General features: G+C 36.4%; 1 protein-coding gene across 1 annotated transcript in view; it reads left to right on the top strand.

Moving 5' to 3' along the window:
* FLT1 (fms related receptor tyrosine kinase 1) overlaps positions 1-15,884 on the top strand; it is a 194,570-nt gene that overhangs the window by 60,118 nt on the left and 118,568 nt on the right. The window contains exons 8-10 of the mRNA XM_036744332.1: positions 498-615; positions 4,465-4,634; positions 5,058-5,217. Of these exons, the coding sequence (XP_036600227.1) occupies positions 498-615; positions 4,465-4,634; positions 5,058-5,217 (448 nt within the window). The remainder of the gene's footprint in view (positions 1-497; positions 616-4,464; positions 4,635-5,057; positions 5,218-15,884) is intronic.

Genomic DNA, 15,884 nt, shown 5'->3' with positions numbered 1-15,884 from the left:
GGCTGCTTTCTGCCCTTAGTTTATTTAAATTCTGTACAGCCAACCACCTCTTCTATTAAGAACAAATAGAACAAATGGTAGATGTGCAGTTTCACCCACAGATCATCTTTTTTGTTGTACTATGTTATGAAAATGCCTGTTTTGTTCCACAAACTGAAAATAAAATAATTTTTTTTAAAAAAAAGAACAAATCAGATGCATTTTACTAGGCAGAGGGAAAAGAAGCTCAAATGTTTCCCCAATAAGCAATCTCCACTGCTTTGTTATGAGGATTAAATGAGGTAATGTATGTGAGAGTGCAATGAAGGATTGTACACATACAACTTATCACTACTGTTATGAATATTGACCACAAGAATTTGCGCTGATTGATCGGCTCAGTCATAATCTCAGCTCTATTTGCTGATTCCTTTTTTGTACCCTCCCCGAAGAAAACACTAAGCATATCTGAAATAAATATAACTTTTACTAATATACCAATCACTTCTTCTTTAAAGAAAAACCGTTTATCACCGTGAAACATCGAAAACAGCAGGTGCTTGAAACGATAGCGGGCAAACGGTCCTATCGGCTTTCTATGAAAGTGAAGGCATTTCCCTCGCCAGAGGTTGTATGGTAGGAACACAATTATTCTTCATATCAGTTTAAAAGCTATTTTGTAGGTAGGGGAATGCACAAAGCTCAGTGATTTAACTTCCTGGGGAAAAAACCAAGATAATTCACTCAGAGGCAACTTTAGTAAGCTGGGAATTGTACTCTATGTAGAGGGAGAAGAAGGGGAAGGATAAAGAGGAAAGTGGGGTAAGGACTGGGGCAAAGGATTAGTTATATTTCTTCAGTCATCATTTGTTTTGTTATCTACTCACTGAGCCTGTTAGCTTCATTCTGATTATGTTTCTTTATCTGTAAATCTTGTCAGTCTCCTTTGTGCTGTGCGTGTTAGTCAATAATTTTAACATAGCCTATATTCTGAAGAAAGTACACTTTTCTCTAATAAGGATGCTGAAAATAATTTTTTTTATATTTGGCATAGTCAAAAATTTAAACCTGAGTAGTAATGTCCTATAGTAGATAGAGACCCGAACTTGGAAGATCAGAAGACCTGGGTTCAAACTCAGACTCAAATACTTATCAGCGATAGAACACTAAGCAAGTAAGTTAATCCTTTGGAGCCTCTGTTTCCTTATCTGTAAAATGGGCATAATGATAGCACCTACCTCACAGATTTGCTGTGAGGATCAAATGAGATTATATAGGTAAGGTACTTTGCAAACCTTCAAGTGTTGTATAAATGTGAGCTAACCTAATTTTCAAGTAAAACAAAATTGGTAGAATTGCTGGAGCAACTCATTTTCAAGGGAGGACTGAATTACCTACTTTAAGTTATCTTTTGGCTCAAAGACAGAATATTCAGAAACCCTTAAGCAGTGTTAGGGTTTGTTTTTCTTTTTAAAGTTTAGTCCAACACCTTTATATAAAACAATGTAATCTATTTATGATCTCAAGTTATTTTGTTAAATCATGTTTGACACCAATATCTTTTGGCTCAAATCATTGCATTTTAATAAAGGAATTGTTGCTAGGCTGATTAGGGAAGCATGAATACATGAATAGGAGCTAGTTCCTCTCAGTCCATTTTTTGCTTCAAAAATCACATTAATGTAGAATTTTTAAGTTATAAAAAATCCTCTCCTGCTATATTTACAGCAGTTTATATAGTCAGTTAAAGAGAAATATTAAACTGAAAATATCATGTTTTCTTAATTCTGTTTCAGTGAAGTCAAGTTTAATTTTGTTCCCTAACATCTTTTTTAAACCAAAGTCAATTTTTCTACTCTGTTTAAATAACAAATTCCCCTTGATTTTAATTTCTCCTAGATAGTAACCTCAATCATATCTCAGTCAAATGAGAACATGTTTGTAAAAAGCACTTAGCACAGTGCCAGTCACATAGTAGATGCAGTTTAAATGTTTATACCCTTCCCTACCTAGTAATGTGGGAGGTGCCTTAAGCCTTTTTGGTTCCAAGTGATACATTTCTACAGTAACTAAATTGTGTCCTAGTGATTTGAAAAAATTAATTCCTCTTCCAATATACTTAAGTTAGCAACAGGGGGTAATTAATAGGCCAACTAAGTGGACTTGGCTATCTACAAAGTAGAGCTTAACAAATTTTATTGACTTCAGTACTGACATTTAGTTGTAAGAATTTATTTACATCTATGTAATATACATAAGGTAATTAAGAACTGATCAATATTCCAGGATTCTAAGTTATTCAGAGTAGCAAATTCTTAACATACTGGGTTACAACAAATTTCATATGACAACAAAATGATAGACTATTCTAGGACATATATACAATGTATTTTAGAACTGAACGTTTTGATAGAAGTGTAGCATTATAGATCTGAAAGGTACTTAGAGACCATCTCAGGCCAATCTTCTCATTTTACAGATGAGGAAGCAGAGACCCACAGACTTATTTGCCCCAAATCACATGAGGAACAGAGCCAAACCTAGACCAGGACTCTGGTCTCCTAACTTTTAGGACAGTGCTCTTTCCATTACAATGTGTGATAATTATATTGGGGTGTTGCCTCCTTATTTGAAATGAGGAATTTAAAAAATATAATCTATCCCTACTGTTGGCCAGTGCTGTTCCCCAATCATCTTCAGAATTTGTGAGCCAACCAAATTATCTCCGTGTGGGTGAAAACTAAATAATAGTGTACTATATAAATATATAAATAATAGGTATTGCTAAAATGGTAATTGACATTACTAATAAAAATACTCTTCTTAAACTGATTAATACTGAATAAGAAAACAAAGTTCCACCACCTGAATTCATATGGTCTACTGTTATTGTCTCTCTTTCCACCAATTCCTCCACATTCCACCACTCAATTCTCTTTTTTTTAAACTTGACCTGAGTGTTCATGGATGTAGAATAAGCCTGGTGAGTAAATTCCCTCTACCAATACACAGATCAGAAGGAAGAAATAAAAATTTATTAAGTGCCTACTATGTGCAGGTCACTGTGCTAAGTACAATACATATATTATTTCAGTTGGTCCTCACAACAGCTCTGAGGCCAAATTTGAGCTCAGGTCTTCCAGACGCCTCTAGAAATTTGTAGCTCCCTCTACAAATCCACAGCTACTTTGCAGCTGGTAAACTTAGTTGTGAATAATTAAAATATATGGTTAGATAGATAATCATTTACAGAAAAAGAGGGAGAGGAGAAAAGAAAGAGGGATGGATTGGGGAGAGAGACGGCAGGATGATGAGGAGGAGAGAGAAATGGAGAGAGAAAGGAAGATGAGGAGGAAGAAAGGCCAATAGAGAAAAAGAGACAGAGAGAGACTTGCTCACGATCATGGGACTTTGAGTCTTCCTGACTCAGAGCCAGCCCCCTATATATTATACTACAGATCAGTCTTTTTTATTCTCCTATAACACAGCTACAATTATGTCTTTGCCCCAATTAAAACCCTTCAATGCCTTCCAGTTTCCAGCAAATAAAATATGAAATCCTCAGACCAGCATTCATGACTGTCCCTAATCTGTCCTAATCACCTTTCCTATCCTCATGTACTGCTCCTTCCCTGCACATTATACATTCTCCATTCCCAGAAAATACCTTGTCCTTTTCTGTCTCACTTACCTCAGTCTGCAATGCCTCTTCCCCCCATTTCCATCTATCAGAATCTTCTCTATATTTTAGAACTAAACTCAAACCCACCTTCTTTCAGAACCTTCCCCTAGCACCTTGGCCACAATGATCTGCCTCCACCTCCTCTATGCTTTAAAACCTCCCTCTTCTCTTGGGCACTTGTTCTGACCAGCCCTGTGTATCATGGTTATTCAGGTATGTTGTTTCTCCTACCAACTTGAGGGCAGAGATCTCCCCTTATTCACTTCTGAATCCCACAAGTGCCTCCCTCAATGCCTTATCCATAGTAGGCATTTACATATTTGTGGAATTTATTGCTGAATGTAGAGAAAAGAAGGATCCCTTCCTTCATTTTCTCATCCATTAAATGCTTTTCATGATTTAGCGGCAACAGGTTAAATACCACAAAATACACCACAAATGTTTACTCAGAGAAGGGCTCAAGAAGAAAAGCCTGGATAGTTAAGTATAATTGCCTTCAAGCTGATCTCTGATGGTCAGTGTGCTGCCTTTTGAGCAACAGGCAGGTTTGTCAGAGAGGAGTGATGAAGGCCAGCAAGAGACTATTGTGCAGAAGCAGCTGGCTGAATTTCCTTGAGGCTCCTAAAAAGCTTTGAGCTGACTGACCCTCTTGAGCAGTGTGGTCACTGTCTGGGGCCCAGAACTTATAAGCATGGAGACACTCATGATCATGAAGTTCACGAACAGATTTAGTCATTGATACTATAAAGCCAAAGTCATAGAGTCAGCTGGGACTTTATTAACAATAGCTCTCTGAATCACAGGTTAAAGAATGGGTTACCTGCTGTTGAGAAATGTCCTCGATATGTGATGCATGGCTATTCCCTAATTATCAAGGATGTGGCAGAAGAGGATACAGGAGATTATACAATTTTGCTGAGCCTAAAACAAGCAAAAATATCCAAAAATCTAACAACCACTCTCATTGTAAATGGTAAGTTTCCTAATGGTTTTTTTTAGCTGGTTGAAAAAAATCAAATGAAAAATTTAAATGTGTTACTACTTCATAAAAATCTTACTTGAACCTACCCAGATTTCCTTTTACAATACATTATCTGGAAAATATAAGAGTTTTATTGTTGGGTTGTTGTTTTTGTTATTTTCCCTGACTTTGCAACCAGTGGGAATGTTACAGGTAATCCTAATAATTACACCTACTTCACAGATGTTATGGTTGTGAGGGATCAAGTGACATCCTATATCAGTGTGTATGAAGTGATATAATATATGTAAAGCACTTTGCAATCTTATAGCACCATATACATGTTAGATATTATCATTAACTCTTATTATCCTGTGGCCCAGGAGAAAGTGATCGTAGGAATTGTTGACATCTCTTGTTTTTCATCCTTTACAGTGAAACCCCAAATTTATGAAAAAGCTGTGTCATCATTCCCAGATCCTAATCTCTACCCACTGGGTAGCCAACAGAGCCTGACTTGTACTGTTTATGGTGTTCCCCAACCTACAATTAAGTGGATTTGGTATCCTTGTGGCCAAAACTATTCCAAAGCAAGGTAAGGACATTTATTTACATCCCTATTTTTAAATGGCTCACCAACACCTGGGATTGGAATTCCTCACAGGTACTACACATTTCTTAAATGCACATATTTTATGTGTTTCAGTATATTTTAAATAAGTCATCTCTCATTTGTTTGTTGTGCTAGATGAGAAATGAGATGTAGCAGAAAATGATGTGGCTGCCACAGCTATTTCTCAGTCATTCAGGAATAGATGATGCAGTTTATAAATCTTCCTCCTTTTGCCTTCTGCTTTCCATCATTTGGCTTTTTCTCATGAACACTGTCTTTGGTTGTGTCCTGAGAGTGGAGAGATATGTTTATAATCAAATTCAAGATAAAACCACATCTTTGTACATCTAGGCTGAGTTAACAACTATGTGTTGGCCTTTACTATGAGGTATGGTTTTGATTTTTCTTTTTATTGCCAAGTATTACAAAGATAAATATTCCCAAAAATATGATTAGAAAATGAGGCATGCTTGATATAAAGCTTAAAGAATGAAAAATTATCATTTTTTTCAAAATCTTTTTTAAAAAAATAATTATTTAGTATTTTATTTTCCCCCAGGTACATGTAAAAACAATTTTTAACATTCATTTTTAAAACTTTGGGTTCCAAATTCTCTCCCTTCCTCATTCCTCCCCCACCCCATTGAGAAGGCAAGCAATTTGATATTGGTTACACATGTGTAGTCATTCAAAACATTTCCATAATAACCATGTTGTGAAAGAAAACATAGACCAAAAAAAAAACCACCCCAACATTAAAAAAATAAAGAAAGCTTTAAAAAGTATGCTTCAATTTGTGTTCAGACACCATCAGTTCTTTCTCAGGGTATGAATAGCATTTTTCATCATAAGTCTTTCAGAGTTGTCTTGGTTCATTGTTTGCATACATCTTTTCTCTGCTAACAGAGTACAGGTTCCTTGAGGGCAGGACCTATAGCTCATTCATTCTTTTATCCCACATAGTGCTTTGTCCCTACTAGGTACCTGATAAATACTATTTGAGTATGTGAATGACTATTGTAAAGCCATCCTACAGTTGCCTATAGCACAGTTTTCCTGTTGACTTTAACATTTAAAAAAAATTTCATTGTTTCAAATTATCTTAAAATATAGTCAATAAAAAGCAGTGTGTAAGTATATGCAGTCCCTTCTAGGTTGGAATTCAATGGATTTGCTCCAGTTGTCTCTCACTAAGCTTTACTGGCAGTCGGTTCTTTTCTGTGTTAGGAAGTGAACCTGGGAATGCCTCATTTGTGTAGCATCATCAGGGGATGGAATGTCTGTCTCACAAGAATGAATTCTCCAAATAACCAAAACCTTCACTTTTAATATAACAAAACTTTGCCATCATGTTCACAGTTTTTGATGGGAATCTTCCCATGCTTCCCTGGTGTCCAAGATGATATGTGCTAAATACTACTTAACGTTTTTTTGATGACTCGGGGTCTTCACTATGGACATCAATTATAGCACTGCTTTGTAACACAGTGTTGCCCTCCAGTGCTCCTGAGGCATATAGAATTATTTATTTCCATCCCATACTGTCCTAAACTGTTATATTTTTATGCTGACCATTCTTTCATTTCCTTTTGTCCACTGTTCTTTGTCCCTTTTGGCTGTTGTAAAAATGTTTCTGCTTCTAATCTGCTGCCTCTGTAGAGTTGTCTGCCCTAAGGGTAGCTGCGTCTCCAGTCTCTGCAACAAGTCAAATGTCTAGGCTTTGTGGTAGTTAAACGACATCCAGAGGACTTTTTGATTTGATATTAATTAACTTCTGTGTTAAAGGATATGTTGTATTTGGTTGAAGGGAATCCGAAAAATATCATACAGAAAAGTGAGCAATTTCTTTTTCGAGAACCTAAAGTATGAGGCTCCAACCTCAATTCATGAAGAGTTGGGCATGTGGCAGGAGTCAGGGTTGGTGATATAAAAGGTAATGGCAAATACTGTCTAAAATGTAAAGCATTATGTACACATGCCTTGTTCTTTTGTGTGAAAGCTCACCTTGGTTCGTCTTTCTGTTATAATAGTAAAAACAGTGCTAATTGGGGGAAAGAAAAGGTAATGATGGTGAAGAAAAGCTGCAAAGAGTGGTTAAAAATCCTTGGTAATCTTGAAGAGAGTCATTTCAATAGAACAGTGGGTGATAAGGAATTGAAGGGAGCTAAGTGTAGACAGCTCTCTCTAGAAGGTTGGCAGATACTAAAAGGGAGGAGAAATATAGGATCAAAGCCCTGGCAGGGCCAAATTTAAGATTTCTTGTCTGTGGTTTTGTTTTGTTTTCAAAGATAGGAAGATCTAGGCATATTTATAGCAGTACCAGCATTGGGGAGAGACTGATGATGAGAGAACAAGAGGAAATGATTGATGAGACAGGCTTCCAGAAGATATGGGAGCAGGTGAGCCTGAAGGCACAAGTAAAAGGGTTAGTCTTAACAAGGAAAATAGCCTCCTTCTCTTCACACAGGAGAGAATGGGTGAAACTATGGGGTGGTTTTGAGATTTAGAGCAAGGGTAAAGAGGGAGAAGAGAGTAACCTTACTAAACCAATACCCAGTTTTATATATAAAGGCAAATGTGTGGGAGGGTGTCAAGGGGACAGTCCAGGGACATCTAATATTTATTTCATGACTTGTAATGAATACAGGCTATTATTTGCAGTTTTCCTCTAGAGGCATGTTTGTATCTGTTTTGATTTTCTATAAACTATGGCTGTCTCTATTAGAAAAGGAAAAGATCCCTAAGAAGGGAGGTGTGTGTTAATACTTGGCATCAAGAAGCCAGGATTTCCTGATGGGGAATTGTACTTAAGTCTTTTTATCTTGTCCTTGGCTGGTTTGGCTGGTATGGTATTTTATGAATTTCAAGTCCATTTTTATCTACTATTTGTGGGTGATTCTAGTTCAAGGATCATACATTTTTCCAGAACAAGCAATCTGAAGAATAGGATGTGAAGTTCTGGGCAAGAGGAACTGGCTGCTCCATGTTGTTGGCCAAATCTACCAAAGGAGAAAAATGACATTAACAGTTTTCCTGTGTCTCACTTGGTTTCGGTGAGCTTCTGGAATTGGTACTGAAATTGCTATCAAAATATTCTCATTGGTTTAACGCCTAAGAGGCAAGAAAATTGCCATTTGCCATGAAGAAAACATTGCTCCTGTATCATTTTAGATTGTTCTTTTTATAAACATGACAAAGTATGGCACTACTTTGGTGAGAAAATTGCCCAATAAATTTGAAAAAAAAATCAAAGTAAGAATCTTTGAAACACTCCCAAAGGGGTAATTTGTTCATTTTCAAGAGTTTAGGAGTGGCTTTTTTCTCTGCAAATTTTCTTTTATGACCTACTGTGAAGTTTGGGAAACCAACTTCACCAGATGCCCCTCCATGCTGACTATAAGTACTGAGAGGACATCCAATGGAGAGCTCATAAAAAAAATAACACTTAAATTCAGTTGTATATAGAAATTTTGGTTTAACATTTCAATATGAGGCATTATTTCTGAAAATATATTTTTTTCATCTTCTTGCCATGCCTTCTGAGCTCTTCTTGATACCTTCCCACCCATTTGCCTTTAGGTATAACACTGGGTATAATTTGTAAAACATTGATTAAAACAACATGAAGAAAAATAGTAGATATAAACTTTTTATATTCCCTTTGCTCATTATGTAATTCTTAGTTGTTTCTTACATTTTGGTTCCATTTTTATGGGCAAATATTTCAACATTCTGAATATATTAATTTGTACCAGAACCTCAAATGCCTTCTTCAGAAATGCAAAAGTTTTGATTAATTGAATGTGGTCAATCTTTTTTTGAGATTATAGTCAGAAAGATGAATAGATTTAACCTAATTTGCAAAGTTTCATAAAGCTATGTAAATATTGGAATAATTTTTTTCAGATTATCTTAATATTGCTCATCTAGTTTTTCTTTGTGGAATATTGTGGCATTAGCAAATTAGCAAAAAAAATTTCCTGTATTATTTTATATAGTAAAGTATCTTATTCAATTAATTCTGTTTTGGCTGAATTAATATTATTGTGGTTTTCCTTTCTTCAGATACTACATTCTTGTAAAGCATTAGAAGAACTAGACATTTTAAAAGGGGAATAAAAGAACTTGTTTTTTTAAACTCACTAAGCAAATAAGCAAAGAGAGACAATATACAACAAAATTTATTTTCTTTTGGTCTGAACGTTGGGTTAGAAGTAAAGGAACAAATGTTGTTAAGTATGACAGTGGAAATTAATTAAATAATTGTGTGTACTTTATGTTATCACTGAGTAGGGTAGTCTTTTCTTCATCCTAAACCATTAGTAGAATCTTCTAAAAAGGCATAATAAAGTATCTTCCTCATTGTTAGCTTGAGAATAATTATATATTACAATTATTTATTAATAGTCTACTGTGTGCAATGCACTATGTTCAGATATACAAGGTTTAGATACGACCCAGCCTCTGACCTCAAGAAATTTATAGTCCAGCAGGGAGACCATAATAGGTGACATTTGTATACCACTTTTAATTTTGCAAAGCACTTTACACACATTGTTTCATTGGATATATACAACAATCCCACAAGATAAGTTCCATTACTATTTCCATTTTGCAGATGAGAAAACTGAACCTCCAGGTAAGCAAGTTGCCCATGTTCACCCTGCTAGTGAGTGTCAGAGGCAGGATTATAATCTAGACCTATACTGACTTCAAATGCAATGTTCTTTCCTCTACAACATACTGCAACAAAGTGCAATGAAAAGGCTGAGGGCAGGTCATGACTGACTGGTGAAATCAAGGAAGGGTTCCTACAGAATGTGGCTTTTGAATTGGGTTTTAAAGGGTGAGGAATTCAGGGGAAGGAAAAGGGCATAAGAAAAGGTGTGACATGACCAGATCTATGGGTAAGGAAAATAACTCTGGAAGGAACAATTGGAGGAGGTAGATGAAGAGGGATTGCTTAAAGATTTTAGGGACTTGCCTAAGACCTTACGTCAGTGCAATGCTATGTAAAGTAGAGATAATATGTGGACCAACTTCCCCATGGGTTTCTTGTCAATATCAAGTGAGAAAAATGAAATCCATTTATGAGTACAGGACCTTTGTAAATCAATACAAGGAAAAGATTGTTTTGATGATGAAAGGGGAAGAAGAAGAGGTCAACATCTTTTTTAAAGGTGGTAAGCTTTTTAGTGTCTCATCAAAGAAACTCTGTCTTCTCTTGGGGGATAGTTTTACAGAAAATTTTGAGAATATAAATTGTGGGAAATGCAGGGCAAGCTGCTGTACATATCATGTCAGCGTATTAGCAACATTAGGGATATAATGAGTTGGGAAAATTGTACATGGAAGAAAAATGCAATTTTTAAAATATATATGTAGATTTTTAGGAGATGAAAATTATGGAAATAACAAATAGAAAGAAGATAAACAATTGGTTGGGACAGAGATTACAGTCACTTTCCAATTTATTCTGACTTCCATTTATTTATTTCTATTTCCCACATGAAAAACTGTCAAGAAAGGGTGCTGAGAAGGAAGTGGCCATGGCCAGGAGGTTGTGGCCTGGAGATGGGCCTGTGGGTGAGTGCTGCCCACTTGGTAGGACTAAGTTTTAGCCCACATCAATTCCTTTGACCTTGTCCAGCTCCCAATGAGAAGCTTATTAATCTTTGTGCTGTTAGGCAGAAGAACAAGGACCCTAAGTCATCCTTGCAAATAGTCGCTCATTTACTCATCCACTGACTCTGCCTAAGAGCCCCTTATGAAGGTGCTACATATTAGACATTGTCCTTGCTTTTAGGGAGTTCATCATCTCTTGTAACAGGTATGGTGTAACGGAAGAATAAAGGGACTCTTCCTCTCCTGCTTCATGGAGAGGACATTTCTAGGGGGCTGGGTAACCTGGTGGTGGAGGTAGGGGGTAGATTGGTGAAGAAAAAATTTGTGCCCAAAATAAACTTATTTTTCAAAATAGTCACATTTTCAGAGAGAGAATCTGAAGAGATGAAAAAAAATGGATCAAATAAGCTACTCCATTTTTTTCAGACTACCTGGGCCTCCAAAGAGGATCTCAAGTCAATTACTGGAAAATTATATGCCTCAATAGGTCTACAAGCTAATTCTCAGCTAATATCCTAGTGTCTTTCTCTACTGCTCCTGTCTCCTGAGCCTGCTTTTCTACCAGGATATTGTAGTAGATCTTAACCTAATAATCACAGGGATGCTAGGAGCTTCTTATCTGTCCATCAGTTCAGTCCATATCCTCCTTTAGTGATCAGTTTCTGCACCCTCTACTGCTTTCCCCACAGTTGCCAGTGTACTGAACATAGTAGGAATCCCCTGCAAGTCATTTCTATTGGCAGGCTCAAGACCATCAACTTTTTATTATTGTACTTCCTTTTCCAGAGTTTGCTTTCTTTAGTTCATATACCCCTTAAATTCTCTCTCCCCATGGAACAGTCCCTTTAATGGTAGGTTTCAGTCTGTTTCTTCTTATAGAAGCCTGAACTTTCTTCAAGGTTGAGCTCACATGTTACTCCCTACAAGAGCTTTTCCTGATCCCTCCAGTGGCTATTATTCTTACCACTGGAAATTACCTTGTATATATTTTTTATTTGCTTATCTATGGTCATGATGTTGCCCCCACCCTCACCCCCAGGGGCAAAGGAAGTGCTTTGAAGGCAGGAAAGTTGATGGATCTTCTTTGGTTCCCCAATGCTTATGTCATAGAGGGCATTTAATAAACACTTGATGAATTAATGAATTTAATAAAATGAAAATAAATAAGTATAAATGTAAATCTTTACCCTTGAATTTTAAAAAATAACTTCACAGGTACAAGATGGCAGAGGCACATTTAGATAGTAAGTTATCTATAAAAGATCTGTGGGTTTTTATTGGACTGCAAACTGAATGCAAGTCAGCAGTGTGATGTGATATTCCAAAGAAACTTGAAGCTTCCAGGAATAAGAGAAGTGAAAGTCCCATCTGCTGTGATCAGGCCACCTCTGGACTATTGTGCTCAGCTCTAGGCACCACAGTGTAGGAAGGACATTGATAAACTAGAGAATGTCTAGAGAAGGGCCACTTTACTAAAGAGTAAAGAATACTTAAGAAGGACATCATGGCTATGTTGAAGTATTTAAAGGGTGAAGAGGAGTAACAATTGTTCTGTGTAATGCTAAGAGGAGAGTGGGGAAGAAAGGAATGATAGGTAGAAGTTGCAAAGTGGCAAATTTAAACTTGATTTTAGTGAAAACTTCCTAAGAATTAAAATTGTCCAAAAAAGAATGGACCTCCTTTGAAAGTAGCCTTCCCTTTCTGGAGGTCTTCAACCAGACACTAGGTGACTCCTTGTCCAGGATGATATAGAGGGGATTCATGGCAGGGTATGAGTTGAACTAGATGACCAATGAGATCCTTTATACTCTGAAATTCCATTATTAAAAATTCCAGTGTTTTTTTCTCACTTTACCAGACTATTTCACCAGTTAGATGTACTAAGCAATATTTTCTAACCCATGATAGCATACTATATTTTGGTTAAATAATTCCTTAAAGATATTGGCACAGTTTACATAATGTATTACAGGCCTTTAGCGGGAATAAAAAGAATTGAGCCATAAGTATTTATTTTTAGTAGGTTTCTCATTAAGTATATTTTTAAAAATATGTTAGGAGAGTTTATTACCCTCTGTTTACTTATTTTGTTATCGTTCAGTTGTTTCAGTCATATCCAGCTTTTCATGACCCCATTTGGGGTTTTATTGGCAAAGATACTGGAGTGGTTTGCCATTCCTTCTCTAGCTCAATTTACAGAGATGAGAAATGGAGGCAACACGGTTAAGTGACTTGCCAAGGGTCACACAGCTAGTAAATGTCTGAGGCTAGATTTGAACTCAAGAAGATGAGTCTTCCTAACTTCAGGCCTGGCACTCTATCCACTGTGCCACAAACCCTGTGACTATCATCACCATTCTATCATTCTAAATTCATTATCTTTAGTGATCAATTAGTACTAGATAATTACGTAAAAATATGTACAATTGAAAACCACTTCCTCAATTATACGTATTTGCCTGCAATTAATAGCTATCAGATATTATTACATGTTTTGTTGGGTGGATAGAGAACAGGGAATTGGAGACAAAATTCTATTCTTGTTACAACCAACAATTTTTCTATGTGACCTTGGTAGGTCACTTACCTCTCCATACTTCAGATTTCCCTTCTGTAAAATGGTCATTGTGATACTGGTTCTTAGCTATGACCCATGCAACTATTCATGAAATGTGTGTGGTGTGTGAGTGTGTGTGTGTGTGTGTATGTGTGTGTGTTTTGTGGGGGGGGGGGGGTGTGGGTGTAAAGCTCTTAGAATGGAATTCTACTCTGCTAGAAAAACCTGAAATAATCCATTGTCTAAAGGCTTCTTTCCTACTTGGCAAATACTAACCTTTATCTTATGATTTTTTTAAAATTATAAGCTAATTTTAAAAAATCAGAAGACTTTAATTTCCTGAAATTTCACTGCACTAACAAAGGCTGGAAGGAGAGAGCTAAAATGAACATTAATAAAATAATGTAGTGCATAAAGAATTATAAGCTAATGTAACTACCAACTATCATTACCAATTTCCATATTTACTGAAACTTGGACTCATCATGATATGATGGAAATGGCACTAGAATGCGAACCAGAGGAACTTGGTTCAAGTAATAGCTCCACGAATCATGATTTAATAGCTAGCATTTATAGACATTGGATCCTCACAACAACCCTGTGAGGTGCTATTATTACTCCCAGTTTACAAATGAGGAAACTAAGGCTGAGAGGGGTTAAGGGACCTGTCCAGGGTCACCGGGCTAGTAAGATCTCAGGCAGGATTTGAACTTAGGTCTACCTTCCTCCAGACCCAACACTCTGCCCATTGTGCCACATAAGTCTAGTTGCTAAATCCTTTCAGCTGGTTTTTTCTCATGGAAGATGGCCTTATCTATCTCATAGGGTTGTTGTGATGGTGAACAAGTTTATCTAAATAAAAATACTTTATAAAAATAAACCTCTATGCAGATGTCAAGTGTTATAATTATGGTTATGGATAATTTAACTTAGTCAGGTAGTTCAGTGCCAGAATAAGTTGTAGGTTATCTTTATATGTATGTTCTTACTCTCAGTGTCTACAAACACTAACATAGTTCAGAGACAAAAAACTTCATAATTTAGTGTTGAGGGCAAAATACCACCAGTTTTCTGTGGCTCCTGTATCAGCCCAGGTTTCCTCCTGTGCCTATCCCTTTGGCCTTTGGCCACTGGATCACATTGTCTGCCTTATCTGCATGAACAAAAGTATCCTTGATCTTGTCAGATCGTCTGTTGAACTTTCCTTGGTTGCCTCTTGTAATCTTTTGTTCATGAGTCCAGGCATCCAGATAGTAAGAATTCAGTTGAATCTTTAGCTAACAACTGTTTATTAGGTTTTTTTTTTTCAACTAAAGTGGTGGATTTTCTAAGAAAACAAAATTGACATACTTGGAATCTCAAGGATGCTTTCTTCTAGATCTCTACAAGGTCAGACTTGGAGTTTGAAATAACTGCATGCATTAGGAGCTTAAAGGAAGTTAGAGGATAGTAGAAAATACTAATAGTCCATTCTTGGAATAATCTTTGGCCACTCTAACAAAGTGACACAAGGTTCTATGTAGAATCTAGTAAAACATTTTCTTTGACAAACTGTAGTTTGCTTCTTCTTGTCCTTATTTTGGCCATTGTCACTGACTAAATAGAGCAAAGGCAAATACATCCAGAAATTCTGTACAGAGCTGGACTAATTGCATTTCTACACTGTCTATGCCAACAAATTCACAAAGAATGGAAAGCCAGAGTCATTAGCCATGTGTTGGGATGGATCACCCGGGGTTGACATAATGGTAAGCATCAAGGGGGGGTAGAGAAAATTAACAAGAAAAAAACAAACCAAATGTTAACTGTAGTCAATTTGAAATGTGCTGAAAAATCAAAATATGATTTTCTGTAAACATACATGTCCTATTTTTGGGTTTTGACAGTTTTGATTTCTATTCTATTTTCCATCTACAAGGTGAAAGTTCTGGCTGCTTAAAAACATCCCCCCAAAACTGACCATTTCCTGGGTGTAAAAGTAGGTCAAATGCCAGAAAGAAACAGGTAATTGAAGAAAACTTTTTAGGAAGATGAAAAATATGGCCTCTATCTTAGCATTCCTAATACATCTCTTGGGCCACATGCATACAAACAAACACAAAGCTGTTGATATATAGTATATAGCATGTGTTTGAGTATAAGAATGTGGACCCAGACTAGGCATACTACAAAGAATTTTAATTTGTGACAAAACAAAACCTTGAGTCAATGAAAACTTTAAAGAGCATTTCACCAAAGAACACTTTACCAGGACTTTGTGTTGAGCAAACAACCAAATAAAACTGACTATCTTATACAGTAGGCTTTCATCCCAAGCCAAAAGTGGATGTTCACTTACTAATGAGGAACTTCTTGCAGCCTATTAAATAATTACTGGGTGAGGAAGTGCATGCAGTGCAACGTGAATGTCCCATAGAAGGACCCTTATTAATATTTCATAAAAGCCCTGAGAACAGAACCCCAG

Source organism: Trichosurus vulpecula, chromosome 2, assembly GCF_011100635.1.
Source record: "Trichosurus vulpecula isolate mTriVul1 chromosome 2, mTriVul1.pri, whole genome shotgun sequence".
NCBI classification, from domain to species: domain Eukaryota; kingdom Metazoa; phylum Chordata; class Mammalia; order Diprotodontia; family Phalangeridae; genus Trichosurus; species Trichosurus vulpecula.
Note: the sequence above shows the minus strand (reverse complement) of the source record. Positions and strands in the feature narration are given on the sequence as shown.